The 27552-nt window shown below is 41.7% G+C and overlaps 3 protein-coding genes across 6 annotated transcripts in view; 2 read left to right on the top strand and 1 right to left on the bottom strand.

The window, feature by feature from the left end:
• The window catches only part of FGF2 (fibroblast growth factor 2), a 28774-nt gene extending 23923 nt beyond the window's left edge, over positions 1-4851 (top strand). The window contains exon 3 of the mRNA XM_003205699.5: positions 692-4851. Within this exon, the coding sequence (XP_003205747.3) occupies positions 692-877 (186 nt within the window). The 3' untranslated portion in view covers positions 878-4851. The remainder of the gene's footprint in view (positions 1-691) is intronic.
• Positions 460-12637, bottom strand: NUDT6 (nudix hydrolase 6). The gene is made up of 5 exons (XM_085222809.1): positions 12457-12637; positions 11954-12157; positions 7537-7592; positions 4230-4284; positions 460-1767 (listed from the first exon to the last, which is right to left on the bottom strand). The coding sequence occupies exons 1-5, from the start codon at positions 12635-12637 to the stop codon at positions 1379-1381; spliced, it is 885 nt and encodes a 294-aa protein (XP_085078935.1). The 3' UTR covers positions 460-1378.
• Positions 12636-27552, top strand: part of AFG2A (AAA ATPase AFG2A) — a 185513-nt gene continuing 170596 nt past the window's right edge. For all 4 annotated transcript variants that reach the window (XM_085222805.1, XM_085222804.1, XM_085222806.1 and 1 more), the window contains exons 1-9: positions 12636-12831; positions 13115-13239; positions 14016-14173; positions 16648-16706; positions 17791-18423; positions 20515-20644; positions 21314-21370; positions 22211-22334; positions 23632-23887. In XM_085222805.1, the coding sequence (XP_085078931.1) occupies positions 12636-12831; positions 13115-13239; positions 14016-14173; positions 16648-16706; positions 17791-18423; positions 20515-20644; positions 21314-21370; positions 22211-22334; positions 23632-23887 (1738 nt within the window). The remainder of the gene's footprint in view (positions 12832-13114; positions 13240-14015; positions 14174-16647; positions 16707-17790; positions 18424-20514; positions 20645-21313; positions 21371-22210; positions 22335-23631; positions 23888-27552) is intronic.

Genomic DNA, 27552 nt, shown 5'->3' with positions numbered 1-27552 from the left:
TTCCTGCTTTCTCTTGACTGTCAGTAGCTCTAAGACCCAGACACAGTTCAATTAGCCAGGTTTGATTTCCACTGGGACATAACAGGCATCCAAGGAAACTTGTGAATTGAACATCATCTATTGTAAGAATTTTTCTTAAATGATCTCATTGATTTGAATGGAATCGTGAGAAAATTGAGATGCTTTCTTTTCAGCATGGTCACTCTTGGGGAGCATTGGTTTCCACTGAGTGCAGAGATGTGTGGATTGAACTACATCACACTGCTGGTTAAAGCAGGTTCAACCTTTTGAGCGGCTTAGTGTAGCTGAGCATCTTCTCTCTGGTGACTGTAGGAAAATGCTGTGAATACAAACGTGCACAACCTGGGAGTTGGGATCTGTCAGTCAGTGCTGATAGACATGGCTCTTCTTACACCTGACTATACTTCAGACAGAAAGAATTACATAGCAAAAACAAGATAGAATCTGCTTTGTCTTTATTAAAGACAATTAACGAATCATAGTTAAAAATTATTTTTGTACGTGTTTTAAACAGTACATTAACAGTAATTGTATTTTTCTTTAAGCACGAAACATTTCATACAAATTTCTTAAATCTGAACGTACTGCTAAGTTGATATCATAAATTAGTCCTGTAAGTCAGACGAACTGCTGATGAAGTATCAATAATCCCTTTCTTTTTCTCTTTTAGAAATGTGCAACAGAAGAATGTTTCTTTTTTGAGCGTTTGGAATCTAATAATTATAACACTTACCGGTCACGGAAGTACTCTGATTGGTATGTGGCACTGAAAAGAACTGGACAGTACAAGCCCGGACCAAAAACTGGACCTGGACAGAAAGCTATCCTTTTTCTTCCAATGTCTGCTAAAAGCTGATTTGCATGGTGGGTTCTGAATGTATGCCACACTACACTTTAAGAGGCAGAGTTTCTTACTCCTCACCAAACTAGTAAAAATAGAAGCAGTTATTTGCTGATACCAGCTACTTTTGCAGAAAAATTAAAACGTGAATGTTTCTTCTTGTCTTCATACTGCTCTGTAAACCTATTGTGCCAGTGTGTGTGGAGGTAAAATTACGTAGAGAATCTATTTTCAGGATCAGTAGCACCTCTATTTTCTGCTAGAGATTTCTATAGAGCTATTTTATTTACTTTATATTCACTTTACAGAGTAAAGGGAAACTAATCTGATGCACGCTAACAGGAAAGCTTGCCATTTAAAATAATTAATATATCTATATCTTATTAGAGAATAAATACTGATTTATTTTTTTTTTCTTCCCAAAAATAAGAAGTCCACAAATAATTTCAATATGGTCTAAGTAACTCTGAATAAAAATCGTAAATTATTAATATAATAATGTGAAATTTTTTGCTATCATGTAATGTTTCTGTAGGATTCAGGCAGCTCCTTGTGGTATAGTTTGTAGAAGAGGCCCGTGTATACAGCTGGAAACTCTCTCATGGTTATATCAATTTTATCAAACCCTTCCCGATATCCATAAAGTAACAGCTTAGCTACGTTGCTCGTGATAGGAGTAGCGTGTTTTGTCCTGGCAAGCTCGTCCAGGTCCATCCACTCACACCGCAAGCATTCCTGCTGGCAGAAGTTGATGGTGAAGGAGGAGGGCTGCAGGCGACAGATGATGTACATGTCTGACTTCCCAAAGGCTCCAGGGTGTTTGTGTTGCTGTCTTATGCTTAGGATGGACTTGAACTCTGACTTGATGCCAGTCTCTTCAAAAACCTCTCGAACTGCCGTGTCTCCTAGGCAAAGAGAGCAATTCTTTCAATATATACGAGAGCATACACTCTTTAAACCTTCTGATCCCAGAACAAACATCATCTGTTCTGCTTAGCAAGCTTTTCAAAATGCAGAGCCTGTTTGCCGTTCTACACAAGGACAAGCTAACTTTTTGGTCCCTGAACAAAACTAATTGCAAACTACCTTTCTTTTGCATATGCTACAAAAAGATGAAAGAAACTTTCCATAATACCGTCTCCACAGTGTAGTTTTGAAACTTGCCTTCTATCTTGTGGTGGAATGTTCTGCGTAAAGTTAACGTCAAATATATAGAGACCTTTGTGGGATTGGAAACCCGTTAATGCCTAGTGCCTGCAGAACATTTGTGTTTGTAACTTTCACTGCAGTTTTAATTACAAGGCAACTGGCTATGGGAAAAGATGCTCATTTACCATTACTAATGCCTAGGGAGACTGCACTGGACACAGCCTAGGGTGGCCCTTGCAGTCCTCTGGTTTAAAAGCGGTTGCAAAGCAAACTCCCTAGGGCAAGTGATTTTTATCATTAGGCAAAGGATGTATTGCACAGAAATGGTCAAAGAAGGTAAACAACTGAGATTGGACAGAATGCCAAGGCAGGCTATGGTAAGAAAAACTGAACAGAGATTTCAATTAAGCTTTGAGCTTTTCTTTTAGATCAACTGCCATTTTCTTTTTCTATTTTAATTAAAGTATGTATTTTAAATATGACAGTTAAACTAGAAGAAACAGTAGGGCTTGAATTTCAGAAATAAGCAAAGTGAACAGATTTTTCTATTTGCATAATCTCCATTATGAAGCTATTCAGATTACTTGTGCAGATCAGTTTATGCTCATTAAAGGTAGCAGTCATGTATTTTGTTGCTTCAGTAATCACAGGATTTTCAAGCGTTGTAACAGCGCTTAAAATTTGGACTCTTGGGTGACTGCGAGTTTGTAAGATTTCACATAAGTGATGGAAAAAGTAAAAATTAAACTTTTTATTTTTTATGTCTTTGGTAATGTTGAAATGTGATGCACAGATCATAGCATTTATTATGATACTGTTAAGCAGAGGTAGGAGGGAAGCTCTGAATGATTTGTTTCTTCCTGGTCCTTAATATTTACATCCAGGCTCCATCCATAATCTCACCTGTTACTTGAGGGATGGCTGTTGGTACTCAGAATTGCCCTAGTGAAGCCGTCTCTTGTTCTAGTTACTCTCTTCTCTCACTACAAAAGCTCCTCTGGTATCTCTTGAGGCCCAGATCCTCTCTCACTCTAAGTGTAAGGGTGTTGGCTAGGCAACAAACACAGGTTGGGGGTTCTTTTGAAAGCATGAAGCCATTCCATTGTGTTGTACATATCTGCAGTGTTGAACAAATAATTTTGATTTCTATCACTGTGTTTGACAATGCAGTTGAAATGTGATTCCAGAGTTAGAAAAACTACAAGTTAACTTTCTCCGTCTGTTGAAATAATGAATTGGAATACAAGCTTTCCACACATTGCTATATGATCACTGCTAAGATAAGGTATGAAACAGATTTTAAGGTATCAGTACTGTTTGCAGAGCTTCTGCGTTGCTCTGGGCAGCGTTTCTGTCAAACTTCACTTATTAGAAAAACATATCCCTATCCGAAGACAGATGTGGGGCTAAATAACTGTGAGTTTACCTTTTGAAACTAAGACCTACCTAATAACTGCAGTATAATTTAAGAATTAACCAGTCTGTGGATTGTAGTTTCAGGAGGTGAAATACAAGGACAAAAGCACAAATCTTCTTTCTCTTCGTACACACCCTTATGCATTCACCTTTGAACATAAGTGCAGCAGCTGTGTTCAGCATCACCTGTGCTATGCTAAGTAGAAATGGCTGTCCTCAAAACAGCATTGTTTTTTAATGCAGAAGTGCCTTATGTCACTTCAAAGTAGGTGGCCCCAAACGTCAGGAACTGCATTTATGCTGGTCCTATGCCAAGAGCTCTTAGTGTAAGCAAATCAATGGACGAGGGTGGAAGGAAGCACGTGCATTTATTGCTGTTTTGCACATAAATACTGAAAGCTGGAAACTTCAGATTTTTGCCCGGTACATCTCTGAATTCCCTGCTCTGGATTGCAGTGTGAGCTGAGGACTTGCTATTTCAGTTTTATGTTTTATTATCTGCTGATTATTTAAGTCCTCTGTGCTTCTTACTCTTACTGCAACATATCCAACAAACCTACAAAAGTTGGCTTTAAGTACTTACTTAGGAGAACTTGTGCAAAAATGCAGATGTTACAAAGCTTCCCTGCCCTCAATATGATCTTACCCTATTAATGTTCATGTCATAAGATTGTGTCACTTAATCCATTAGCCATTATTTCAAAGAAGTGAGTGGTCACAGGAGTGATGTGGGTCACTATGTATTTCGGTGTTAATGTCTTTGTAGTTCCATTGATGTCTGACCTGTTATTGTTGAACTTACCAATGTCTTCGCCAGGATTAGACAGACCTCCTGGGAATTTCCATCCACTTACGGTCTGCATTGGAGAAAAAAATATTAATGAAGTATGCAGCCTATTTTGTACTCTGGAATATGGAGGTGACAATTAACACATTATGTGAAGTTGAGGTATTGTAATTACTCTTACAAATGTCAGTAAAGAATTTAAGTAGGAACTGTTTTGTTCTTGCTAATGTGATGATCAGAGACACCTACATCTGTATGAAATATTGGAACAAAACATCTACTGATTGAAACAAACTGTCTAACAATCATTAGACAACGTTGCTGCTAGATAACTAGAGTAGTTGATTATTTTAAAAAGCTGCTATAGACTATATACTCTTATATTTAATCACTAATGTATCCCACTTCCATGTTTTTGGCTTTAAAAAAAATGTATATATATTTAATCTTACAAACAGGTATGATTTTAGTACTGTTCTATACTGCACTGGCTTTAAGATGACTGTGTGTGTCTGTAATAACCATTTTGTGCAACCTGTAACTTGTTTTTATGGAGTACCAAAACCGAGGCCTTGTGTGTGATTTATGTAAAGAAGCATTTATAGAATTGCAATAAAGTTCAGTACTTAAAACAGAACGTGAGCTGCAGACATGGTGCTGTAATCGATACTGGTTACGAAGTCCTATTCCTACACCTCTGGCAAATGCACAAAGATCTGCAGGTTTTTACCTTTACATACCATTTCTTATTCCTTTCTTTAATAAATATGTATATAGGAAGAAGTTAATCTTCAACTAGAAACTAATGCAGAAAAAATGTATGCTAGCAAAAAAAAAAAAAAAAAAAAAAAAAGTTGGCTTTTCACCTATGAGCAGCTTTCCACGGATTTTAAGCCCCACTGATTACATTGGAAAATGTTTTTTCTGGGTGCTCATAAAGGGCTTGGATAGGAATTGAGAGTAATAGATTAAAAATAGTGCAGATGGAAAGTACATAGATTTGCTGGCTTTAAGATTTGCTTTCAGATTCCTGGAAATCTTGCTGTGTATGCAGTGGAATTGTCCTTTCATGATGAAACTCAAACAGCTCTTAAAAATCCACAAGCTTCTATTATAAAGCTGCACATGAACTTAAAATTTCTAACCCCTCCAGACCATAATCTGTAATTACCCATTTCAGGATAGTGGTTCATTTGGGAGCAAGGAGGAGATAGAGGAGTGGTGTGACTGGCATTGGCAAATAACTGTCTGAGCCAATTTGCTTGCACTGAGATAACTGCTTGCTGCACAAGAACTGTATGGGTATTCACACACCTCAGTTTTTATACTTAATTTTGTCCGCTCAATAAAAATGAGCTGTAAGGAGAAGAGACAGAAACAATCACTTTTCTCCTTTTAGCTCACCCACTGTAGTAACAGCTTTGTTCTACAAGGGTAAGCAGAAACAGCTGACCTGGAATGTCATCCCACCTTTCAGATGGAGCCAGAGGAAAGTGTGGTGCTGTTACATTCAGGAACCAGAGGGTAAGGAAGCAAATTCTGGTGAGTATAGAATTGGATGTTGAACCTCAACAGAATATCTGATGTCTCGCTGTAAAACTGGACAGAGATATTTGCACTTAAAACGGCTGTGGTTGAGCTTTAACAATAACTCGGCGTTAGGAAGTTAAATCTTAAAAATCCGTTGTCCCATGGGCTTAGGAAGCTACTGCTTCCTTTGAAGTTGCAGAATGTGCAGCTTCCATTTTTTACTCTTTGAGATCTCTTTATGTAAGGTACTTACTGAAAGGTCAGCACGCGATTTCTTACTGTTACATGCACAGAAATGTTAAGGAAAAACAAATGCAGTATTTGTATTACACTGTTGTATTGCACTGTCCTTTTCTTAGAGGCTTTCTGGGATTAGAACCATTTCTGGAGCCTATGCCTTGCATACTGCGTTTATGCTTTAATTGGGAATTATTGAATGAAAGTCTGAAGATCTTGTTGTAGAGAAGTCCTTGAAATTTTACTTTACAGTAAGTAAAAATATACACTCAGCAATCTATAGGGAACAAGAAAAGGATGCTTTTCTTCCTCCCAGTTTGCATTGCAAATTCAATGAATGAATCTGCCTATGAAAACACACTTTCGTTAACTGTGTTGTGCTACCATGAAATGATGGTTAACTTGGTTTCCAAGAAAAATTCCTTAGTAGTTATTTCAGGAAAAGCCGAACAATATAGCCAGTGAGACTCTGGCTTGGACTGAACTATAAAGATTATGCAACAACCCTGTGTACTTCAGTTAGCATGAAGAGATTTTGACTTTTTTTTTCCATGTTAAAACTGCAAATAACTTCATTGTCCTGGAGATGCTTACTTCATTTGTGAAAGATCCTTCGTATGTTCAAAGCACAGTGTAAACCAAATGTATTTTAAACAGACTAGCAGAGGCAGCTGCAAATGAGCTAGTGAGCTTTATGCACTTCTGTGTTAAAACCTAAGTTAACTTGATAGTTGCTAGAAGACATTTGCAGTGATGGATGTTTGGTTACCTCAAGCCACATCACATAACCCACCCCCACCACACTAATGCTCTCTGGTTTGGCATCCTCTGTAGAGAGGTCGAGCACTTTGGTTTGTGAGAAATTCACAATCTTTACACCTGCTTTACACAGGTGGTCTGCAGGTCATGGCCAACCATGTTATTGCTTATTTAATCCCACAGATATGTCTGGAATTTCAGAAACCAAGCAAAATCACAGTCTCCCAAAACCTGCTTTAAGCTATGAGTGTTTTCTAGTGGTTTGCATGGATCCAAACACAAGATCAGGTATTCCTGGAGCCGTTAGAGGAGAAACATAAAACATGAAGCAGAAGGGATATGGGGTGATGAAGCCAAGAAACAGAGTGGGTTTCTTGGGCTCTTCTAACCCATGTGGTGTGGCAGAGGAAGGACAAAGCCAGTGATCTGGTGCATCTTCACAGTACTGGGAACCGCCAACCAAATGCTCATCAAGGAAGAAGTAGGTATTCTTTTGTATAGGTATGCTAGTGCATGGAATACCTATACTGTTGCTTTTTAGTAGTAACCAACTACATTACCTAACTTTGTCCTTTTTCTACCTATCATGCTTTTTAATCTAATGCACTACTAATGAATATTAAAAATCCTCAAGTAAGATAAACACAAATGCAATAAAAATGAGCACGTATGCACGTACCAGTCTTCATGCTTGTGGACCTTAGCTGGCATCATTCACCTAAATGAATTTGATGACAGGAGAAACCATTTAAATCTAAATGAACTTCTTTATTTTACAATCCTGTAGCAAACTTACCTTATTTCTGTCTTGTACGACCAGCACCTTTCCATTGTTTTCATCCAATACAGCACCTATTGGAGAGACATTATTGAAAAAGATGTTGAACAATTCAGCATGTTTTGATAAAGTGTGACAAACCCCTAATGATCATTATCAGAACTAAAGAATGCAAGATCAGAATGTCTACAGATCACCCAGCAATGCTGCTTTCTTCAGCAGGAATGTAAAATCTTACTGAAATAAGAGATTTTTTTCCCTTGATATTGGCCAAATAGCTGTGATGGGCAAGAACTTTTCTCCAGTGAAATTCATGACAAAACTGCTTACTGCAATGAAGACTTGTGTGTTTTCTGGCTGATAACACTCAAATTTTAATACTCGGGGGGCTGACTGTGTTGCTAAGGAAAAAATTCCAGCAACTGAATGGACTCATACTGCACTGCCCATATAATAACCGATGACAGTGCACAGTCTCTGATGAACTTGTTAATCAAAAACCATTGCTCCCAAGTGGAAAAATGATGCTTTCACTTAAAGAACTACATCTATTAGAATGTATGAATGAGAAATTCAGCTTTTCCGTGCATCCTCATGCTGAGCCGAGGAATTTCTCCCACAGAGTTTTCCTACTTTTTAAAACCCAAGTGCTTGCATGTCTAAGCATCATGTCACTCTCATTAGTCATAGCGTAAAAATGTCTTCCCTTTAAAACAGGCATTCTGTCAGATTTTAAAGCTGTGCGCTGTGGTGAGCAGAATGAGTACAGCAGTGCAGCTTACCAGGTTTTTTTCCACATCAGTCATGCATGGGTTTAAAATTAGTGGGTAATGATTAAAAAAAAAAAAAGTGCTTCTGCCACTGTACCGCAAGAAGAAGAATGTATGGATAGCTCTGTGGTGATATACACATTTAAAATGCTATGGAGAAATATTTCCACAGAAGGGAATCATTAAGACATGTTTTGTGCTGGACGCTCATCTTTTTTTTTTTTTTTTAAGAATACATGGCAGAATTATGTGTAGGAGGAATACTTAAAAAATGAAATACTAGTTTTCCTTCAAGATATGTCAAAGGATGTGCTTTAAGAGAGTAGTCACGAATCTGCTTCCCATGATTTATGACTATGATCTCATTTCTCTTGTAAATATTTAGCAATGCCCAGGTTCAAGTACTGTACTGATCAAAAGAAGGGAAAAAAGGGAAGTGAGAGTTTTTGATGCATGCTGTGATTGCAGGGTTTATTTTCTAGAAAAGCCTTTTTTAGCCTGATGGTTTACTGAGACCCAGGTGGACTGCTGAAGACAGGACACTGCAGTATGAACCGGACAGAAAGAACTCTCCTTTTTTTCCCCAAAAACTGATGCCTGTTAATCCAGTTTCTGGCCATAAAATTCACTGAGATATCCAGAATCTCTGACAGATGACACTTAAATGCAAAGCAAGAAGAAATAGCACTGATAGGCTTTGCTTTCTGGTCTTGTTTTCCCAAGCAAAATTGAGAATCCCCTGCTGCAGCTCACTGGGCCACACCTGCTCAGCATCAGTGAGGCCAGGCTCTGCCCATCGGCTCAGACCCATGGTTTTGAGAACTTCCACTCTTTAAATCGTCCAGCCCCAGGATGACTTTCCAGAAAGGCTGATGCTTAAGCCTAACCAAGCAGTCACTAGTACAACACTGCTTTCTTTTGACTGCTTTTTGTTGGTAGGCAAGAATCTTACATTTAAAAGCCCTGAGACAACTCCAAATAATGAGTAACGGAGGGGAAAAATATCTTCCCTCTGGCAGTTTTATTTACAATTGATGTAAGCATGTGACAAGATGTTCATAACAGCAGACCAGTTGTCTGGCAAGCACCCCTGAGGGTTTGCTTTATAAACACCACCAAGCAGCAGCAGGTATTGATTTGTAAAACAGCCTGGTGCCTTCTTTTAAATCACTTGTGATTACATGGACAGCCACGGCTATACAAGGCATCCCCCCAGCAGGCTGACGTTCGTGCAGTGACTTGCTCCACACAGTTCCTTAAATAAAAGCTTCTTCCTTTCACTTTACTCTTCCTTCTCAACTTCTCTTCTTATGCCATTGCTGTGGGGCATATTTACAAATTTGTCACTTTCTGGCTGGCAGAGAACTTCCTAAGTGCTTTTCAAAAACGCCTTGATCATTTCATTCACCAGCTTTCCTGTCCCTTTACATATTTGGAAAATCCTGCCGCCTACGAACGGATGCAGTAACTTAGCCGGGAGATGCATCACATATTCCACTATTTCTAAACAAGAATGGCCAAGCCCTATGAGTAACATTTGCTACTTTCTCTTCTTGGCGACTCTGATCTAGTCTGGCCAATATGGCCTGACCTTGCTTATTCACACCTTTGTCATCCCTTGGCTGGCTAAGGGTAAGGCAGCAGCCCTGGATGTGCGATGTTCAACTCGTGGGAAGCCACAGACAGTACAATAACAGCTGTTGGTCTGCTTGGCAGTGCAGGCTCTGCTGTTTATCTCCAGAATGTTCAAGGGACAAAGTCTTGTCTTTAGCTGGCTGGCCACAGTGCTGAGATGAGGACTCTGAGCAGCAAGTTTGTTTCTCCTTACTGCAGAAGCTATGAGAGTCATGAAGGTTGGAAAAGACCACTAAGATCATCTAGTCAACCATCAGCTCACCACCACCGTGCCCATTAAACCATGTCCCTAAGTGATTATTCTAAGACACAGAGTTTTTTTGCACAAGAAATAAGAATACCTGGAGTTTGGCACATGCACACTGCTGATGTAAAGTGTGACCATATTTAAATTTTTCGGTATTAGAATAAAATGAGTTAAAAACAGAACAAAGTGCTTCTGCTACCTAGGATCTGTTTGATGAGGTAGAAAGATAACAGGTTAAACACGTGCCAGGTGATGTCCACACTGCTTGGTGTGTTCCTTCAGTGTATCCCACATCCACTGATGGTGCATAAAACAGAAAAAAATTATTGCAGTAATTGCTTTCATATGCAGAAATGTCAGCTTCACCAAATGCCTTTCTGAGGTCTTCACCCATTAAAAGGATCTTCAGTTATGAAAAAGAATGAACAGATTTGAAAAGCAGTAGCACAGTATATACCTTATATATTGTATAATATTTATACATGTGTAAAAACTATGGAATCCGTATCTCCCCATTTATTAAACTGTTTTTTTTCTCAGATTTTGTTTTCTATTTTCACAGAATGTAACTGAAGTGACTAAAAACACAACAGCAAATGATATTTTGAAAGTTCAGGTTTTCCTGATATAATTTTTCCAAATTGATTTTTCTTACAGTGAGCCCTTCCTGACAACCACTGGGGCCACAACAATCCCACTGCGTGATTTTCTTTTAGGCAGCACTTTCAGCTATGTATAACCTAGTGCAAAAAAATCCCCTTTCAGTTAGTCATATTTCCTCAAAAATGCAAGAAATAAAAGGACTAATACGGTGCTTTTTTTTAGGAGAATGCATTATCTTAACTCGAGTTTAATGCCACATATTTTAATGGTGAGATTTTCGTCCACCAGGAAAACATGCTCTAACATGTCCATTGAAAAACCCAGCCTGCCTTCAGCTTCCACGCTGCCATCTGCTGGCTTTGTAGCTGCAAGCTCCCACTGACCACAGCGCCGTTTGGTAATTGAAGGCATTGCTTTTCGAACGCTCACTTTCAATCTGACCTTCTGCTGCCAGCAGCCAGCTCCTGTCACAGCAAGACTGGTCGCTCGGCCCCTCGCAGCCAAGGCCGAAAAAGTGAGGACATTCAGGGGAAAATGTGCTGCCCTCTGCCTTACTTGCCACATGCCACAGCCTCCACCAGGCTGGCAGGGCCTGAGCCAACACCAGCCTACAAGAAATTGCTGAGCGATGTGTTTGGCAGTTGCGTGTCTGTGAATGACTGCTGAGAAGGAAGGCAGAAGCGTGCATATTTGATGAGGCTGAGTTCAAGGTGACTGTGGTTTTGGCTTGCGATTAGTTCCTTGCACTGTGATGCGTAAGAAATGGGACACTGTCTTCTTGTTCTTGAGTTTCCTTGCTTTTTAGAGCAACCTTTCCAGCAGTGCTTGGGGGGAGGTCTAGATGGGCCTAGGTACTGTCCAGATGTTTGGGGCATAGCCCTGTTACACACACGTCAGAGCAGCTTCTTGACTGAGACACTTGTAGCCAATGGCTGCGCTAGCTCCTTAGCAATCACTGCCACTTCCGTCTGCCCCGTGCACAGACTTTCCTCAAACGGAATGGCTGCAGAAATCAGAAGATTGAGAAACTCCTCTGTGTGCTGGCTTGCTTTTAGCAAAGCGTGTGGTTGCACAGACGCACTCAGGGCAGAATGGCTTCACTCGGTGGAGCGATCCCACGTTCCTATTGCTATTCCCACACTTGCTGCCGGCCTTCCCGCAGCAGCTCCGTGCCACTCACCTGCGACTCCCAGCTGGTGGCTGGCGAAGGCGGGCAGCCTGCTGGGCCCCTCACCCAGCCACCGTGTCAGGGTGGCCGAGCCCGACTCCGCGTGATGGAAGTCAAAGCCCTGCGACGCGGCCACGGCTGCCAGCCCGCTCTGGAGGATGGGAACGTGGAGCCAGACGGCGACCCGGCCCTCCTGCTGCCACTGGGCGACCGAGGCTGGAAGAGAAACGCGGGGCCGCCGGTCAGGCCGCAGCCCTGGAGACGCGAAGTTTAGGACAGACCGCCACTCGGACAGCTTCCAGAGGGGCGCAAGGGAGGTTTTCTGCGGGGACGTCTGTGCTCGGGCCCGATGCTCACGGGCCTAATAATACGTGTCAGGGGAGGCAAAGCGGCGCCGGCAGCGCGACGCTGTAAGCGGCGTTAGCTTACCGGCAGCACGGCACCGCTCTCGCCCGGCCGCGCGCACCCACCTCTCCCTCCCGCCCGGGTGCACCGACCCCGTGCCCGCCACTTGCCCCGCAGCCAGCGCCCGAAGGCGGCCCGCTCCCGGCGGCGAGGCCGGCGCAGCTCGGCTAGCTCCACGCTCACCCCACCGTACTTGTCCGGCCGAGGCCGCGGCCCGCCCCAGCCCTCCCCAGTCGCCGGACCCCGGCCTCGCGCCCCACGCAGCGCCCGCCACAGCGCCGGCCCCGCCATGGCGCAGCGGGAAGAGGCTGCCCCGGGGGCGGTGCCGGCCTCCGCCTCCGGAAGCGCTGCGCGGCGGCCGGCGGGCAGCATGGCCGCCCGGCGAAGGAGCAGGGGACGGCCGGCCCCGGGCGGGAGCTCCCCGCTGGCCGGCGGAGCCGAGGGCGGGCCGGCGCTGCTGGGCGTCGCCGAGGCGGTGCAGTCAGGTACGGGGCCCGGACGGCGGGAGCGGTACCGAGGCCGGGATCTGCCGCCCCGAAGCGGCGTCGGCACTGACGGCCTTTCACTGCGGCAGACGAGAGGTCTGCTCGGTAAACGGCACGAGGGCCTGGCTGCTCACCCGGCCCTCGGCGCCACGGGAACACGCTCCGTCTGTGCGCGGCCCGTGCTGCCGAGGCGCGGCCTGCGGGCGTGCTTGTCTGGGAGCGCGGGGTGTGCGGCGCGTGTTCCGTGTGCAGAGCGGTGATGTGCTTCTCCTGAACCTTTCAGAAGATGACAAAATCCCCAAGATGTTCCGGAGAGCCCTGGCGCAGCTGTCTCTGAACAGCATGAAGGCCGCCAACATCTGCATCGGTCGCCCCGTGCTGCTCACGGCGGCGGGAGGAAGGCAGGAGGTGGGTGAAGCCCCGGCCCCTCCGTACTCTGCTCCTCCTTTGGGCAGCCCTCGCGTTTCCGTCCGCTGTAGCCCTCTGTGGAATCGGGATGCAACCTAATCCTCCTTCTTTGTCAGCCCGTGTTTTTTTTAATATTGCTTACTTTGGAGGACTGAATGTGGGGCCATTGTCAGCTGTTTGCTTTGAACCTGCTTTGAATGGCATCCTGCCTTCTACCAGAAGTAGTGTTGCCAGCAGGACCGGGGAGATGATCCCTGTCACTGATGAGGCCATATCAGTTACTGTGTTTGAGCCCCTAACTACAAGAAAGACATCCATGCCCTACAGTGTGTCCAGAGAAGGGAAACAGAGCTGTGAAGGGTCTGGAGCACAAGTCTTACACATACGGCTGAGGGAGCTGCAGTTGTTCAGTCTGGAGAACAGGAGGCTCTGAGGAGACCTTATGGCTCTCTACTGCTGCCTGACAGGAGGTTGTGGCAAGGTGTTAATTGGCATCAGCCTCTTCTCCCAGTTAACAGTGTTAGGATGAGAGGTGTGGCTTCAGGTTGCACAGGGGAGGTTCAGGTTGGATATTAGGAAAATCCTCTGAAAGATTGGTGATATACTTGCACAGGCAAGGGAAGTGATGGAGTCACTGTCCCTGGAGGTGTTCAAGAAACATGTAGGCGTGGTGCTGAGGGACACGGTTTAGTGGGCAATATTGGTGATAAGTGGATGGTTGCACTAGATGATCTTAGTTGTGTTTTCCAACCTTAATGATTCTATAATTCCTCCAGGTCTGCACTGCCTGGCCCACTCCAGGCTTCCCAGGTGGGAAGATTGGGCTGAGTGACACCACACAGAAGAGCCTGAGAGTCACTGTGGGTGATGCTGTCACCGTGCAGCCCGTGACTGGTGCGGTCATCCAAGCAGAGGAAGTTGCTGTGAAGATGAGGTATGGAATCTTGTCCCCTACCAATGTGCCTACTGCAAGGCATCTGCTTTGCACTGGCACACTCATAGAAGGTACCATTTTTCTTTCATGCTTGCATGGAATTAGTATGTAGGATCCAAGGGAATGGCATGGGGCTGTGTCAGGAGAGGGTCACGTCGCATGTTAGGAAGAGGTTCTACAGCAGAGGGTGGTGGGCATGGAACAGGCTGCCCAGGGCAGTGATTATGGCCCTGAGCTGCCAGATTTCAAGGAACATTTGGACAGCACTCTCAGACATATTGTCTGATTTTTGGGTGGTGCTGTATGGATCCAGGAGTTGGAATTGATAATTCTTATGGGTCCTTTCCAGCTCAGGGTATTGTGCGATTCTTTGAGAGTTAAGCATCCACAGATGCTTGAAGGACGAAGGCTGAAGTTTAATACCTGGTGGCTAACTGCTGCCTCCTGAGGGGCAGCAGAGTGGGTCAGCTGCAGTGTGAGGAGATCTCAGCTGAGGGACGATTAGTGCTGTTGTGGAGAGCTCAATGCCACAAAGGCCGGTAGTGTGAAGACATTCTTCCTTTTGTGTGGAAGTAACAAGCAGGTATGTTAGCCAGTCTTGAGTGCAGTCAACTCCTGAAGCTGAGATCAGGCTTTTGACAAGTGTGTGTGTGACTGCTTGGTCAAGGTGGGTTCTTTAAGGTCCTGAGTCACTTGTAAGGCCCAAGGATGATCTCTGCATAGTGTTGATGTTAGGTTAGAAAGAATCAGAAGGAGCCTGTGTTGTGGCTGTTGTCATTAGAGGTTATGCTGCAAACTGCTTCCTGAGGAACTCCTGGTGAGAAGTTGTGCCATGACTGGGGCATTGGAGGGCTGATAAGCTGGGGGGAGCCCTCAAAGCTTCACCTATTATGTGTGTGGCTTTTACTTATTGGAATGTTTGTTTGTTTTTTTTTTTTAACTGGAAACTCTCGCAGAAGGGGTTTTTTCTCCTCTGAATTCACCAAGGGTAGAGAGCAGAAAGTGCAGATTAAGGCTGTCTTGAAATTACAAAAGCTTTGAAAAATTAGTCGTTTATTGATCTGCTGAGTGACTTTTTATTTTTGTCACTGACCTAACGTTCCACAGTCAGCATTTGGGTTGATGCAGAATCTGGTTATGGTTATTTTCTAAGTAAAGCTATTTTGTAATCACTTTGAAAAGTCTCCCAGCACCTGTAAGTTCTCTAAGAAAATGAAAAAATCATGTCGTTGCAGCTTTTTGCTACGGCTAATTTAATCCTATAGGAAATTTGATTTGATATTACAATATTTGATTGTTATTGCAAACAGTTTGGTTATAAAAGACATAGGGTTTGAATTTTGGATGGTCCTGTGCAGACCCCGGAGTTGTGCATCCTTTCCAGCTCTGGATATTCTGTGTACCTGTGATAAGGATGAAATTAGAGGTATTGTGTGTAACTTCTGAAATACTTGTGATAACTGTAATTCTTTTTGAAACTGTTACAAAGGGAGAATTTTCCTTCTGAAGAAGAATTTTGTGCCAAAATCCTTTACTCAGGCTCCTAGAAATGCTATACATAGTGTGCCTCCAAATTTAAAGTCACATAAATTAAGGTTTTTCTAGAATGACTCTAGGAGAGAACACATGCAAACAGGAGTTAGTCTGTTTTAAGCCTACTGATTTACTGCAAACCACTGTAGTAAAGTACAGTGAGTTGATATGTACTAAGTTAACGGTAAATTTACAGCCAATCTATCAGACAAGAATATTAGTTATTAAAAGAATAAATGGAATCCTGTTGTCCCAGAATTTCTTACTTTTCTAGATGCTTTACGGGTATAATTTATTCTCTGAAAATTTGTATCTCTGGGGATTTGCTTGCGTGCATTATTTATTTTCCAGTTAAAACCAACTTTCAGTCTCAGACCCTAGCAGTGCAACTGAGTGTCTGTTTGCTTCTCAGGAGCGACTGTGGCGTTTCGAGGGCTCCTCTCTGATAGCGGAATGCCTCTTTTCCTCTAGTTACTATTTTGATCGCTGGAACTCAGAAATGGATTTTTATTTCTAGGCTTGGAGCTCCCTCTCCTGGTCACAATTTTATTTGCAGCTGCTGCATCTTATTCAATGTTTTTGGTGATGCTGTTCACCTCTCTGTGACGGTTACAGGGGCTGACCTGTGAAATGGGCTCATAATATATAATCTAGATTTGTAATGTAACTTACTCTATTGCTTATTGCAGCATTTAGTGTGGAAAATGGAACAGAATTACATATGAACACTCCTTTTGTTAGCTGCGTGACTGACTAATATCTTTGGAGTTGTTACTGGAGCCAAGGACTGTAAGGAGCTCATTTATCTCTTCTGATTGTGGGGTTAAATCTCAATGTGTAAAGTTGGTGGTATTCACTGTCCTGCTGCCTTGGTGGCATAGACTCTGTTTTGTTTTTGTAGCAGTTAGTGACTGAAAAAATATTGTTTCTTCTTATCACAGGGACAAAGATGCCTGTATTAATTCTGAGGAAATGTCTGTCTGTCTGCTGAGAAACTTAGGTATAAATTTTGTTGCTCTTCTTTTGACCGTTCAGTTTTTTGTAGTGCAGTAGAAGCTCACATTTTGGATACAAAAGCAGAGAGTTTGCTCTGTTTTCACTCGAGGGCTTATGCTGAAATAGAAGGGATTATTTTTCTCACAGGGATCTTCTTTGGGCTAAATCATATTACTACGATTCAAATATCTAACTTGTCTTAATCCTACTCTTTCTGTCCTGTATATCTACGGCTGTTTCAAGATACAGTTGTTGAGCTGTCATTGTTGGCTTCCTGGCTGATGGACTTTGGGGTTGTCTTGTGTTGTGAAGAACAAGAGAACGATATTATGCATTAAGAATAAGATAAGGGATCAGTACTGGTGTGAAATCCCATGCTCTGAATCTTTAATGTATTGATAATAAATAAGCAAAATTCCTTTTCATTGGGTAGCAAGTGTCTGTAAGTAAGGAAAAAATAAAACCAGTGTGTTTTTCAAGGCATTGGAATTCAAAGTTTTAATTTCTCTTCTCAGTAATAACCTTCTGGTTTAGAAATATATAATAGCAGTGCTGGCAAGCTAAGAAGCAGGAAGCACAAACTGGATTCCAGATTTGTGAGTTGGGCTGGAAATAATAACTCCTGTTTACATTAGTGCTTTTTTGTGCCCATAGGGTGCATTCAGATCCATTTCCAGATCTCCCTCTGCCAACACAGAGATAAAACTTTACCTTCTGTAGATCAAGGCTCAGGCTGAATATGAAATACTGTGAACCTATGGGGCACACAGCAAATACAAATTTTTTACATCTTACAGTATTAATTCTGTAATCCTGCTGTGCACACTGTGTGAAGTTCAGAGCACTCAAGTAATGATGGGCTTAGTACAAGAGTTTATGTATGATGACAAGTGTTTATCCAGTACAGCCTTCTTGTGTATAAAAGGATCATTTTAATTACCTGAAATTACATGTGAACTGTGTAACTACCTTCTGTGGTGTTAATTTGTAGCACTCTTTACATTTACTGTGAAGGCTATCCTAAAATTACTGCCACCAATTACTTTTATCAACTTTCTCCTTTTTTTTTCTTTTCAATTCTCTCACAGATGGGAAAGTTGTTTTACCAGAAAATCTCCTGGCATTCAGTTTCTATGGCAAACTGTGTAACGTGGTGGTGATGAAGGTGAAGGGGACTGACAGTCTGGAGCTGCACGCCCAGGCTGGTGCCATTTCCAGCGAGGTGTGTGAGCCAGACCTGGAGAAATCTGACTTGGAGATGAGTGCGCTGGATTTGTCCTCACAGCTCAGCAGGTTGGACATTGATGAAGATCCAGAGGCTGCATCTGCAAGCACTCCATGCAAACCGGTGTGTCTGGTTTCACCAGTTACACCCAGTTCTGCTGCGGCAGCCGCTGGTCAAGGTTCTCAGGGAGATGAAGCCTACGGCAGGGAGGGTACTGCAGACCTGGCTGCTGGTTTGGAGCTGCCCAGGAAAGGAGGCGGTGAGGGGCTTCCATCAGCTGCCAAACCTGGAGCATTCAGCAGCACAGACACTTTTTACTACATTTCTTCAAGAACTAGAATCAGTTTTATAGATACGAGGACGAACGTAGCAGAAGATAGTGACCACGGACCCCAAGTTACCTATGACATGATAGGAGGTTTAAGCAGCCAGCTCAGAACTATTAGAGAAATGGTTGAACTGCCCCTCAAGCAAGCTGAACTGTTCAAGAGTTACGGTATGATGCTAAGATACTAGTTATTTTTTTCCTCTAATACGATTTTTTTTTTTCTTATAAACCAAGTTATTTTTATCCAAATATGCACTGAATTTTATGTCATGCTGATCCAGCATACCTGTGTGTCCAAGCATTGTCAAACTGTTTTACAGTTTGTACTACATGGCTACAATGAAGATGTAATGGTTAGCTTGTGTGAAACATAATTCAGTAGCAAAGTAACATGTATCTGTCTCTAAGACAAGTCAAATATGCTTAGGCAAAGTTTATAACAAATAGTAAAGGCTTTATACATGGACATTTGAAAGGTGCAGATGTTTCCTGTATTTTCCCAAGTTTTATTTATGTATCTATTTATTTAGATGGGGTCAACTAATCATATTTTTTTAAGTTGAGAAAAATGAGGTGAGCTGTTTTTATCTCTGTGTGTCACAGGGTTCCTGTTAAATGTTCAGGAAGTGTTCCAGGCTGTTAACCCAAACTGCAGTGTGTTTCTTATGCAAGTGCAGGGTTTAAAAATCCTAGTGGTTACTGTTGCCATATTTTAATCTATATCTAACGTATATATGAAGGGTTTTTGTAATGAAGATAAAACTGCATTGTGTGTTTATCTCAAATGGATCCATACATAAAGAAGACACATCTCCTCCTTGTACTTGTCTAGGTGCACATCCCTGTGAGGTAGGGCTCTTACTTATAAGTACTTCTTTTGTATCACATCTTTGAGGCTCTTTATTTCCCTGCGTTGCCTCTCCCCCCACATCCATCAAAGCGGAGGTGATAGCCATCGTCCATCACTGTGACAGCTTCCCTAACACTCAGGCTCTGCTCAGGCATGAGCTGAGTGCCTGCCAGTGGGATGCTGTGAGGAGCTTCCTTCCCTGCACTGTCCAGATCTGACCCCAGCATCACCACGTGTTCTTGTGTTGACCCAAATGTTGCTTCAGCAGCAGCGTTCTTCACGCTTGGCTCTCAGTGTATCCAGTCGGACTCTGCTTCTTCCACAACCGCAGGAGTGTTGGGAGCAGAGACAGCGGGGCTGCCCTGGAGGCCAGAGCTGCCATGCGGCTCTATATCCTGCGGTACCAGAAACACCACACGAGGGAGCAGTGTGTGCTGGAATGGGCTGTTAGAAAGTGAGCTCTCTGCAAAGGCACTATTCCTGTCCTCCGTCAGTTTTGCCCTTTTGAGTTCCTAAGACTCAGTCTTCGTGCCTACATCAGGTTTCTTACCCTCTGTCTCTGAGGCAATGTGCTTCATCCAAAGTTGGTCCCCTCTTTTGGCTTCTTAATTTTCGCTTTTTGCTTTTGGCTTTCTACTCTCTCAATTTGCCTCTGCTGGTCTGAAATGTTTTTTTTGCAGCTGGGGTCACAATCTAACTTCACTGCGGTCATCTGTAGCTTGTATACAGTTTAGCTGGACCCAGGAATATTTTGTTCTTTCAGTGTCCATTATGTTCTGTGCACCTTTCTGTCTGCTTTGGCTTTTCATATTTGCTACTAAAGGGGCACATTTGTCCTTTTAACATGTGGGTGTGTATTTTTCATCTGTTTTTGACAACTGCTGTAAGGTGTAGCTGAGTACTTCAATCCAGGCTCGTGGTATTTCTGAGGTCTCTGGAGTGTGGAGGAAAGGTGGTTTTCTGGTGTTGGAAATTTGGAATAATGGCACTGTAGGAGTCGTTAATAACTTCAAAAAGTACATTTGTGAAGATGAGGTGCTTAGACCAATAATTAGTTTGGAAAAAATAACCCATAAAACATAGGGAGAATTGTAATTCAAACTACAAAAGAAAATAAAACAACTGAAATGTTTGCTTTTTAAACAAAATCATTTGGACTTTTAAAAAGCTGAATATGCATCCCATCTAAGTGTCACACATCTTGTAGAGAGCTCTTTCCCCTGAAAATGCTATTATATCAAAATGAAAAGAATAATGTTGGCTAGAGAAGTGAATGCTGAGATCAAGTTCTAATCAGTAATAACTGTGGGGCAGCAAAATGTGCAAATGCAGCGTGATGTGCAAATGATAAATGAGGTGTTTACCACAAGTAACTTTCTTCTCTGTTTTGTGCATGTGCTGGTTTGAAGGAATCTCACCTCCTAGAGGAGTGCTGTTGTATGGCCCTCCAGGTACTGGGAAGACTCTCATTGCCAAAGCCATCGCAAATGAGGTTGGCGCTCATGTAACTGTTATTAATGGTCCTGAAATAATAAGCAAGTAAGTCCACTCAGTTTATGTTCATTAATTCTGTAGATACGTTAGCCCACAATCTGTACCATCTACCCATTGGAGATCCATCATCCTCTGTGGAATTGGCTGTAGGCTATCCATCCAACAGTCAAAAACAGATGGGAAAGGCTTCTCTCAAGTAGGACTCCTCTTTCTTGTTGCAGTAACAGAGTTTTGTTGGATTTGGCTTAGAAATTTGGGTAAGCATGGACTGAATTAAAAAGAAGACTAAAACTGCACCTACAGTCACATGCTATTTCTGCAACCAGAGGAGTTACTTTACTTGCTGATGTGTATTTGAATTACTTTACTTGTTGAATTGTATTTGAAATTAATGGGTGACAGTGTACAGATGAATGACTCCAGGAAACTTTTCTTTGTTGATGTTCTTTAAAAACACAGATATAAATTGTTTCTAGTGCAGTTTTGATTTTTTGCTATTTAGGACATAGGTGTATCCTTGTGTTTTTTAACCTGTTTTTTGTCCTTGTGGAAAGGAAGGTTATTTTTGATTTGCATGTGCTTCATAAATTTGCTGGAGACTTTGAGTAGGTGTGCTATGGCTTTTTGGAACACACAAGCAGTAATTATTTAAGTTGTCCAGAAAATACAAAAAAAACCTCACCATTTCTTATTAAAATGTTTTAATTATCATAGGTTTTATGGAGAATCTGAATCAAGACTACGTCAGATATTTGCCGAAGCTTCTTTACGGTATATTTTTTTGGATAATTATATTCATGCTCATTTCTTTGTGGTATTGGTCCCAGAGTTAATGGTTTTAAAAGAAGAACATTTGCAAGAATCTTTGAATTGAATAATTTTTTTTTCTTGCAGTGGTTTTTAAAAGGAAATACATTTATTTATATAGAGCTAAGTAGAAGGAGAACAGTGAAATTCTAGTATGCCTGTTAAATGTTTTGGACACTACTCTGTTTAAGGGTCTGTTACAGAAGATGCCAGAGTGCTTTATCTGTGTCATTAGTGCATGGTACACTTAGTTCAGCAGGTGGAAGCATGAGCCAGAGTTTCACCTGGATCCAAACTAGAAGTTTTATCTTTAAAGAGCAGTGTAAGACTGAGCTGGGATGTGGAAGCTAGCTCTAAATGAGCTGGTGTTGGTTCTGGGTATAGCACACCTCTCAATTCTGGTGGCAAATGTATTGGATCTGGTTGAGGCAGACTTTGAGATGGTCATTGTTGATAATACTTTAGCAAAATGCTATCACATCATGTATTTGTGTAGGTGGCAAGTAAGAGGCTGTGTTTTTATTCTTTAAATCAGTGTTGAGTCTTTGGAAGAGAGTCATAGGAAAGTAAAGTGACTTGGTCATTGAAGATGTTGTCTAATATTTTAGTCATTTTGGTTCTCCTTTAGAGTAGTGCCATACTCAGTCTTGAAACTTTCAGTTGCTTAAAGCAGTGGGATGCTCATTAATTTTCATTGGAACTGGATATTTTCCTTATGAAGTTCTGCAAATCTGTGACTTGATGGTTTAAGTCCTCCTGAGCTGCCTAACAGGTTTCTTTTTTTTTTTTTCCATTTTTTTTTAGTCGTCCTTCTATTATATTTATAGATGAATTGGATGCACTCTGTCCAAAGAGAGAAGGGGCTCAGAATGAAGTAGAAAAGAGAATTGTAGCCTCCTTGCTGACATTAATGGATGGCATTGGCTCTGTAAGTAGACTCATTGAGACAATCAGTGTGTATGGGAACTAACTGAGCAGCGTAATTTTACTTCTATAGTGCAGCCAATTTTAGATATGTCATTCAGGGGAAAAGAAAATAGCTTGAGGTGAAACTTTACGTAGTAATCTAATGCTTTATTGGATGCTAGGCATAGGGAGGGAATGTCTCCTGGTAGCTGTGGGATAAAAAGAAAGTAAATTTTTTTCCATTTCTGGTCTTTCATTGAACTTCTCCTACTTCTGTAGTTCTGGAGACAAAACTGAAATTTTATTGCTAGCTCGTCGCTGAACTAAACTAGCTAATTTGATTGCTCTGACAAAGAGATCAAGATATTTCTGATGATATATGGTCTACATTGCTAAAGGAAACAATGACTATTAAGATTGCCGTAGTAAAATTTGGGATATAACAAAAGCCTACTGAAGAAACAGTAAATTTAATTGACATTAGTGTATTACAGATTAAGGCCATAAAATTTGCCAATCTCTCATTCATTCTTTTCTGTTTACTAGCAGGAGAGACAAAATAACTCTGTCCACAATATGAAAAATGAGTCTTTGCTGTTTATTTAATCTGCAAGTTTCTTGCTATTTTACTGCATTGTGGCTTTTGCTGACGGGTCACGGATTGTTCACAGTCAGAACATATTTTCTCATGGCGAAGACTGCTGAATGTTCTCCGTGCAGAAAGTACCGCATTCTCAAAATGTGAATGACAGTGCAAGTGACCTCGTTGATTTTGCCTATCTTTGAATATAAAAAGCAGAATTTGAGGAAATTAGTTAGGATTTTTGACTTTGCTTTTCCTACTGAATCTACAGGGGATCCTGTAACCTTCCATCTCTGCTGCTTTTTGTACCTATTTCTGATTTGCCTCCCAATCTTGTTTGTTCTTGTTGTTGTTGTCTTATTGTCTATTGAAACCTTTTTGTCCTTGTGCCAGCACTACCTTCTAGCCTAAATGCTGACTGTTTTTTTCCTAGCTGCTTACTTTCCTGATACTGGAAAGTAAGTTCTTGGAAATTAGAGAGGGATACGCTGGGATTAAGGGGTCTTGGAGTGTAGTTTCTCTTTCGTTGTTTGTATGTACATAAAACCTAAGGTATTGCTAAATTGCAGGTACAGTTTGGGGGTTGATTTGCTTTGTTCCTTTAGGTCTACCATCAGGATTTAATGTGTGTAGGAGCTGTGAAAAGTAAGCAGGAAATATGTTTATGTTAAATTACGTTTAAATATGTTTGTAAACCTAATTACAGTTAATATTTTGCATTGTTTGATGTGTTCAGGAAGGCAGTGAAGGGCAGCTCGTGGTACTAGGGGCCACCAATCGTCCTCATGTGCTAGATGCAGCACTGCGCAGACCCGGCCGTTTTGATAAAGAAATAGAAATAGGAATTCCTAACGCCCAGGACCGCCTGGACATATTACAGAAGCTTCTGAAGAAAGTTCCCCATTCTCTCACAGCAGCAGAAATGATGCAACTGGCTGATAGCGCGCATGGTTATGTGGGTGCTGACTTAGCAGCCTTGTGCAAGGAAGCAGGTAAGGATTTGTGTGTCTTATTCAGTATCTTATGTAACAGTTAGCCTCTTTTTTTAAAAAAGTGAAAAATAAGAAATAGAAATCCACAGTCTACTCATGGTTTTTGAAAGGATGAGTTCTGATATTTTTTTGTGTCAGAGGAAACTTAGTCCAGCACACAGCATGAGGAACGCTAGTTTGTTCCTGCACAAACCCAGAAAATGTTGGAGCGTTTATTGATTCTAAAAACGAACGTTAAGGTTATTAACACCAGGAATCCCTTGTGCCAGTTCTAGGACACCTGATGTCTGTCTCTTGGTTTTCTAGTGGTTTAGTGAGTTAACTGACCTACCCCTAGGAATTTTTCTGCTTGGATTGAAATCTCGTGTTGCTCAGGCTGGACAGCTTGTCCTGCAGATCTGCATTCCCAAGATGCTGAGACATTGAGAATTGATTAATTCTGTACTGCGTGCTTCTGTGTAATTTGTCTGTTAGCAGGAGCCTGTGACTGGGGCTGTGTGTGCTGGTTGGGTCAGGCAGCTCAGCTGGGGCACAGCATGGGGGCCTCCCCTGGCCTTGGGTACCAGCACAGCATTGTAGAACCATCCACACGTCCTGCAGGAAAGGTTCAGTATGTTCCAGGCAGTGCTTAAACACAAGCTCATTTCTGTTTTCATTGGATGAAATACTAAAAGTGCGCTGTATCAGTTCTTACATTTTGCTAGAATGTGTCGACACGGTTTAAGTGTTGGACCTTAAGTCTACCCAAGAACAGTCGCTTAAAGCAGCCTAGTCAAAATATGACTCTTCAGTTCTGCTTACGCATATTTGCTCCCATATAGTTGGCAAATATGTATTTGCTGTATTTGCTGGTTACTTCTGTTTCCTTTGGCACTTGGACAGCTTCCTCTGGCAGTGACCCTGCACAGTTAATTCTTGCATCAGAATTAACTATTAAGCTGACAGAAGTTTTATTAGGGCTGATGATATTAGGGCTGGGAACGGCAAGATCTTTGCCTGCCAACTTCCAGAATTTTAAGGAGATGGTTCTCAAATAAGAATTTGTGGACTTTGCACGGATCAAGATGAAAAAAAACATGTATGGACACAGCAAGGCCTCATAAAGTGCTCTTCTGCTGGCTACGGTTGTGCTCTGTTTTAAGTTAGCAAACGTTCATTTAAAGACAAATGTGTACAACCAGCAGCAAAAGAAGAGGCTCCCTGTCTGTTTTTCTTGTGCTGTGCTTTTGGGAGTTTGTCAGTATGCCTATGTCACAGTCCTCACATATGAAATCCTTAACTAAGGTAATCTAAAATTTTCAGTGAAAAATGTTGTGTTTTGAATTCCAGATGTGATCCAACCTTGGTGCCGCTTGTGAATTCTGGATATTTTGTCATCCAGCTGCAAAGAGGAGATATTTACCCTCCTTCAAAGGGCTTTTCAGACAGCAAATTCTAAATGTTGCATAAACTGAATGTTAAGTGCTTTCTCAGTTCTGTATAGACCCAAAGCTTTGGCATCTACCAGTGGGAATGCAGGATGCACTGCTATCTGGGAGCTTTGCATGCAAACCCAGTGTTTGGAACAGGGGAATGAGGATGTCTCCTTTTTCATTGATCTTCCCCGAGGTTTGAAGCCATGCTGTTAAGTATCTGTCATTTGCTAACTTGGAGTGACCTCTGCTGGGGAAAACACAGCCCAGCTGTTTTAACATTACATACACAGAAATTAAATTGCTCGTGGTTAAGGAATATCCATAGTAGTATGGGTTTTTTTTTTATTGTTTAAGCTCTTGAAATCTGTTTTTATATTAAATTTTCAACACCTTGTAAAACATTACTAGTTTCACTGGAGTTAGACTTAGAAAAGAGAACTTTTATGAGGTAATTTCTCCGCAGCAGCACAGGGTTGTTCCATGTGGCAAGTGTTCCAGTGATTTGTCTTTTTTTGTTGTTTTGCCGAGCAGTGGGCTCCTATTGCTTCACTTCAGAAACTGTGCTGTAGGCCAAGACAGCTTGCTGTCCAGGAATGCTCTCTGATAGTCTGCCTAAGTATTCCTTGTTTACTTTTATCCTATTATTTCTATTTACATCCTTGTATAACACGTTCAGTCTTCCTCCTTAGTGTTTACACCCTTCAGATATCTGAAGGCTGTTTTCATGTCCCCTACCTCCTCATTCATTACTTGGCCAAACTATAAATATTTAGCTCGTTTAATCTTTCCTCATAAATAAGCCCTTCCTGCCTTCTGAGAACTTCTGTTGATTTTTCTCTGAACTCCCTCCAGTTTGTCAATAATCTTTTGGTAGTGTGGTGCTCAGAATTGAACCCGATGTTTGTATTTATTAAAATATAAAACATAATGTAAATGTATAGTTAAGACTGCTGGTGTGATTTCTACGTAATCAAGATGTTTAATATTCAGATGGTATCTGAGTTCAGAGTTCCTTTGCAAATCTTAAATGCAACAATACCGTCTGACATGCATGCAAGTACGGGTAAAACATGGAAATGAATTTAGAGGCATGAATTCTGAACTCGGTTGTTACAGCAAGATTATTCTTGCTTGTTGATTGGAGATCTCTTGACTCTTGGTTACTCCGTTAGCATCTTGAGATGCTTTGTTTGTGGCTGGAAAGCCTGAAAGTTTACAAGCTGGAACTGTTTACATTCTCAACGCAAAGTTTAGAGAATTTCTGAAGGATTCATCCTTCCTTATCTTTATACTTCAACTTTGTTTTTTCTTTTTATGCACATGTATAATATTGTATATATAGTGCTTATATAAACCACGGTTGTAGAAATTCATATAACATGGTAAATGTAGTAACTGTATGGCTACGACAGCCAGAACTTTCACTTCGGCATCAATAGTTAAATTTTCTAAGATCCCTCATTATAAAAGCTTTTGTTTGTCTTCTATCCAGTTCTGACTAATGTGAATTAATGGAAAGTAAACAGCTATTGTAGAGTTAAATATATTCCAACTGTTTTCTTGGCAGAACTTGTTTGTTCTCCATGCAAGTGGTGCTTGCTTATACTTCTGGGGTCAGACAAACCATTTCTCTCTTCTGTTCAGCAGCTCAGTGCATTTCATGGAAGTCATTAAGAAGTTTCAGGAGCCTCTTAAGATCAGCTTGCACTGAACGTTTCTACTCTCTTGTGTTTGTGGTGTAAGGAATGATAATGTTGTGTATGCTGGAATGGGCAAGGAGAAGAAATGGAGACAAGAAACCCAGAGAATGTGTGTCATGGGCTTTTCCAGTCTTAATGTGGCCAAACACGTGAAATACTCATGTATGAATGGATGTAATCGTCAGTTAAACATGGTTTTATTTCATCCTTCTAACGTATTAGAGGATTTCTCTTTCAGTACCTTCTTTTTCACTGCAGAAGATAGTCTTAGCATAAAATGAAATGACAAAGTTATCTGGCTGTTTGTATGAAAAAATGCTAGGTATTATGAACCTTATGATATTGTTGCAAGAGACAATGGGGTGATGAGCATCAGCTCTGTGTCCCAGTCCTTGCTATTGCACAAGTTACATGTATTTATCTAGTTAAGCAAGATACTGTTTGTCAGATTTGGAAATAACTAAGAAATTGCTTATGATCAGTCTTACAAAGTTGAAAGCAAAAACGTCAGTCCTAATGTGGCAAGAATCACTGGCTTGTATGAAAGGCT

Source organism: Meleagris gallopavo, chromosome 4 (genome assembly GCF_905368555.1).
Source record: "Meleagris gallopavo chromosome 4, MGAL_WU_HG_1.1, whole genome shotgun sequence".
Classification (NCBI taxonomy): Eukaryota; Metazoa; Chordata; class Aves; order Galliformes; family Phasianidae; genus Meleagris; species Meleagris gallopavo.
The sequence above is the reverse complement of the archived record's forward strand: the minus strand, read 5'-3'. Positions and strand labels throughout refer to the sequence as shown.